The sequence below is a fragment of the Aplysia californica genome, unplaced genomic scaffold, assembly GCF_000002075.1.
Source record: "Aplysia californica isolate F4 #8 unplaced genomic scaffold, AplCal3.0 scaffold00041, whole genome shotgun sequence".
NCBI classification, from domain to species: domain Eukaryota; kingdom Metazoa; phylum Mollusca; class Gastropoda; order Aplysiida; family Aplysiidae; genus Aplysia; species Aplysia californica.
Genome location: NW_004797311.1, coordinates 778,366 through 781,661, shown reverse-complemented (window position 1 = coordinate 781,661; position 3,296 = coordinate 778,366). Strand labels below are relative to the sequence as shown.

General features: G+C 42.6%; 1 protein-coding gene across 1 annotated transcript in view; it reads right to left on the bottom strand.

The window, feature by feature from the left end:
* The window catches only part of LOC101848496 (heparan-alpha-glucosaminide N-acetyltransferase), a gene marked incomplete at its 5' end in the record, with an annotated part of 21,670 nt that overhangs the window by 16,307 nt on the left and 2,067 nt on the right, over window positions 1–3,296 (bottom strand). The window contains 2 exon segments of the mRNA XM_013079133.2: window positions 957–1,075; window positions 2,969–3,096. Of these exon segments, the coding sequence (XP_012934587.1) occupies window positions 957–1,075; window positions 2,969–3,096 (247 nt within the window).

Genomic DNA, 3,296 nt, shown 5'->3' with positions numbered 1-3,296 from the left:
TACCACCGGTGTGTGCAGTTCAGTTTCGCTATAGCAGCTCTGTTGTCTCCGCCTGTCTGTCTTACTTGTCCCAGCACTGCAAAGCCGTTACCGTCCTGAGATCTCTCTCTCTCTCTCTCTCTGTCTCTCTCTCTGTCTCTCTCTCTCTCTCTCTCTCTCTCTCTCTCTCTCTCTCTTTCTCCCTCTCTATCTTTCTCTCGGTATTGCTGATATCGTTACGTTTCTATTATTTTAGTCCATATTTACAATTTACAAACATACACGTTCTTTTATTCCAGATAACATCGGGACATGGTACAACAATTTTATGACAGTTTAGTAACAAAGCTGTCTTTGATCAAAAACTGAAGAGGTGAAATAAGTGTATTCTTAGATAGAACGTGAATCAGTCCTGGGCGCTTTTTTCATAAGTTATTCTCGAATTTGAAGAGGAAGTGAGATCTATTGCTTTTTTTATCCACCAGCAGAGAGAGGGTAGGACTTATGGGAGAAACTTGAGAAAGAACAGGAGTCAAAGATATATGGATGGGAGTGACGTGGGGAGAAAGAGGGGGTAGGTAGGTGGAGAGAGAGAGAGAGAGAGAGAGAGAGAGAGAGAGAGAGAGAGAGAGAGAGTGAGAGAGAGAGAGAGAGTACTTAAATCGGAGCGTATTTTACTCCTTTTTAAAATCTAAAGCGGGTCCACTGCGATCACGTCCTTTCTTAACTATTTTCCGTTTGCAAAACGGTTAGCCCTACTTCTTTCAGCAGTTCTTCTCACTTGAAGTTAATATATAGGTTTCAATTACTTTTCACTGTTCACATAACGCTCAGTTTGTGTGGTGAAGAATAGAAGGCGTTGCCCGTTATTTTAACAGATCAAGGCTGATAGGCACGCTGCAAGCACACAACCAACCAAAGACTTTCACCAAGCAAAGAAGAAGTAGAAAATAAACGATACGTCTCGAACGACTCACCCAGCTCAGGGATGTCGGGGTCGTTGGCGAGAATGAAGATACACTTGGTGGCCTCAGCAGGGGCAGGGTACTCCACAAACACCCAGTAGTCTCCCTTTTCGCGGAATGTCTCATGGAAACTGTGAGATAAACATAGTTAAATTGACTCCGAGTTGAATATTTTCCGTTTTGTCAGGTGTAGGTTTTGTCAATAAAAAACAAAATGAATAAAGGTCGGTGTCCTGTAGGATAGTGTCAACAAACATGAACATCCTTGAAATAACGCAATCTCAAAATCTCTTTGAGTCTCAAAAAAGAAACCTGAACCAGAGTCAAAGGACACTGAGGTCAAGTCAGATATACTATTGAGCTGACAGCGCACTAGAGCATACAATAGTTCAAAGGTAAATGGTCATCAATATCATATTGGGAAGCAAGAACATTAAATTTACAATATAAAAATAATAACTGACTGTGGACGTAACAAATGCTTAGACTAGTTGTTTTTTTGTGTGTGATATTAACATAGACCTACATTCAACCAGTACAGACCATTTTAGATGATCACAGACTACCAGCGGTGAGCTTCAGCAATTTGCAGAAAGGACCCAAAAAAGTGGAACAAACAGAGAAAAAGATAATCTTCTGTGGGGCGGGTGGGGGGTGAGTTAGTTTCGCAGAGCATGTCGCCCCATTCCATCTATCACGCAAACGAAAATCCCAAACTAAGCGTGCCTATCATTTGAAGGTTTACCTTCTATTAAAAGGGAGTACAGGTACTTACGTATGTCTCTTCTAGCAAACATTCCCAGCTTAGCCTACCTAGACCACTGTCAAGGGCATGATGGCTGAGCAAACCAGAAGAGCAATTTTTGGTTTCATGACTCATGACATCCTAATTGTTATCTGATTCCAATCCCTTTAATATTTTGCAAAATTTGATAACTCCAGTCTTACACATTGCTACATTGCTGTCATTGTCATGGTGGAAGCTATTTATGTACTTTCCACCAAGAATTTCGAAAAAGGATTAATTTCTGCCAGGTCGTCCTCGGCCTATGCTAAAAAAAAAAACCCTGGACAATTCTAGAATTCAGCAGTGTTCAACTGAAGTTGCTCGAAAATTTACTGTATGTGGATTTTTTGCTCAGCACTTTGTCCTTTTTTGGGGTCAAAAATGAGTAATGCATTACCACGACAACCAGTATTAATGTGCTTTGGGCCTAAGTGATTTTGTGAACGCATTTGAAATCAGTCACGTTTCTATGTAGATGTTTTGCGCCCAATCAACACAATTTAGATCGTTTAGGAGGCGGCTTTTGTTCCGCTTGTCAGGACCAACCCGGGCTGAGAGGGATAGGATTTTAAAATTCACCCTAAAGGGAGTCGAACAGAGATGGAGCTCATTCAAGTTCCCTTTTGTCATGGCATAACTGACAGGGGACCAAAGCGTCTCAACTGTAGACTTTGATTTGTAATTTATTGAGGTCTCTATTCTTTTCGGCAAATGGAAAGATAAGGCGTCTACAAACAATATGCTGAAGAGAAACAAATAATTTGAGAACGACAGTGCTAGCAGAAAAATTGAATTAAATTTCATGGATTAAGCCTTGATTGTTACCTTACACCCAACACCCACCTCATTTGAGTGCGACCAGATTTAGCCTTATGGGAGAGAGAGAGAGAAACAGAAAGAGAGAGAGAGAGGGGGGGGGGAGGCGGGGCCAAATCGATTCGAACCTCATAGTCGAACACGCTTCATTCTCGATGTCATGACCGAGTGAATTTGACGAAAAGCCTCGCTTACAGCCAATTAAAAGGCTTCTGTGTACCATAATATGACATTAAGGAGTTAAATCTTGCGTTGGAGCGCAGAATGCGATGGTAGACTTCAGAGTCAAAAAGTGTTACAGAGGGAAATAGTGTTTGCTAAGATGTGCAGTACTAGCCAGCCCACTTTAGTGCCTCAAACCCGGTCCGATCTGATCATGCACATCGAGTCCATTTGACCATCAATGGGCATCCCTTTTTACCTGCATAGCTGCTCTTGGAGTCCTCCTGGATGTACCCTGACCAGGCGTAGGTCAGTCGGGAAGGACGCGTTGACCATAATACTGGAAGCTCTGTCTCCGGGGATTGTTGTGATGAGCATCAAGTCGCACTGGCGATGTGGAAAGTAGTCATTGAGAGATAGTCAGGGGGGAAGGGGGAGGGAGGGGGAGAATTTGGGAGGGAAATAGTATGTGTATATTAGTGCATGTGTGAGTGTCAGAGGAAGACAGTAAGAGTGAGAGTGAGAGAGAGAGAGAGAGAGAGAGAGAGAGAGAGAGAGAGAGAGAGACAGAGACAGAGAGTTTGGGG